This window comes from Octopus bimaculoides, chromosome 20 (genome assembly GCF_001194135.2).
Source record: "Octopus bimaculoides isolate UCB-OBI-ISO-001 chromosome 20, ASM119413v2, whole genome shotgun sequence".
NCBI lineage: Eukaryota > Metazoa > Mollusca > Cephalopoda > Octopoda > Octopodidae > Octopus > Octopus bimaculoides.
The window spans coordinates 18,055,588-18,057,160 of NC_069000.1; the positions used below are offsets into that span (position 1 = coordinate 18,055,588).

The 1,573-nt window shown below is 44.0% G+C and overlaps 1 protein-coding gene across 1 annotated transcript in view; it reads right to left on the reverse strand.

The window, feature by feature from the left end:
* The window catches only part of LOC106867209 (homeobox protein BarH-like 2), a 56,879-nt gene extending 55,392 nt beyond the window's left edge, over positions 1–1,487 (reverse strand). The window contains exon 1 of the mRNA XM_014912016.2: positions 1,013–1,487. Coding sequence (XP_014767502.2) covers positions 1,013–1,397 — 385 coding nt within the window. The 5' untranslated portion in view covers positions 1,398–1,487. The remainder of the gene's footprint in view (positions 1–1,012) is intronic.
* Positions 1,488–1,573: the final 86 nt, after the last annotated feature.

The following is a 1,573-nucleotide window of genomic DNA, read 5'->3' on the forward strand; positions in this document are numbered from 1 at the left end:
TATATATATATATATATATATATATATATATATATATTTGTGTGTGTGTGTGTGTGTTTGTCCCCCCGCCTTGACAATGTTAGTGCGTTTACGTCCCCGTTACTTAGCGTTCGGCAAAAGAAACCGATAGAATAAGTACTAGGCTTACAAAGAATAAGTCCTTCAACTAACACCACCCTTTCAGGTGGTGCTCCAGCATGGCCACAGTCAAATGACTGAAACAAGTAAAAGAGAGATGTATGTATGTATGTATGTATGTATGTATGTATGTAGCGGTTCGGCAGTAAGCCCGATAGAATAAACACCAAGCTTTAAAAAACGAGTACTGGGACCTTTGTGATCGACTAGACATTTCAGGGCTAATCTTGACCATGGTCGCATCCAATGATTGAAACATGTAACAGATTGCATAAAAAGAATTGTTGCAGAAAAATTAATCTTTCAATCGTCTCGTACTTGCATAACTCATTTGATTATGACCATGTTGGAGCACAGTCTTGGCGGATTTAGTCGAACAAATCGCTGGTATGTATACTGTCGGTCTCTTTTGCAGAACCGGTAAGTTACTGGGACGTAAACAAACCAACAACGTTGTCGAGAGAAGAGGAGGGGGACAAGTACAAACGCAAAGACGCACACATTTAGACATTTATATTATATAGTGCGGAGTTCTTTCACTTTCCATCAAGCAAATCTACGCAGAAAGCTTTGGTGGGAAGGGCGGTAGTTGATGACGCTCGTCGAAGGTGTCACGCAGTGGGATGAACCCGGAGCCAGGTGGTATGGAAGTAGAGTTCTTACCACGGAGCTACACCTGCGATTATTAAAATTGAATAGAGGAATTGATGCAAAATAATGAAGAATAATTGATGAAGCAAAATTTGAATGTACAAAAAAGTGAAAATATAAATATGAATAGAAAAAAGCAAAAATAGGAAAAATAAATGATAAAGAAAGAAAGAGAAAAGTAAGAATGTTGAATGAATAATTTTTTTTTTAGCATTTTACTTACGTCTTGGTATGCAGAACGAGGCTCCATGGGGCGTGGCAAAACAAGCCTGGAAGGCGGGGTAAAGTTGATAGGGCGGAGTTAAAGTCAACGTACAGTCGGCTAGCAGTGACGAAGCGCACGACGACGATGGCGACAGCGATAACAAGGGTGATGACGATGATAATGATGATGACAGACATGACGATAACGATGATGATGACGATGACGATAGTGATGACGGCGACGATGATGAAGGTGACGACGACGACGACGAAGACGACGACGACGACGACGACGACGATGAAGATAATGAATTCGTTCTGTTTGAGTCTTTCTTTGATTGGAAACAGCGGCGATGGTGATTCGATCCGAGAATGTCTTTGATCAGAAACGACGGCCTTTTCATCGCCGTAGTACAGCTGTTGTTCTTGTTGCTGTTAGACAGATGCTGAAGTGACGAAGGTGGTGGCGGCGGCGGCGGCGGTGGTGGCGGCGGTAGTGGTGGAGGCGGTGGCGGTGGAGGAAGGAGGGGCTCTGGTGACGGCGATGCCACTGCTGGTGGCGGCGGCGGTGGCGGTGGCG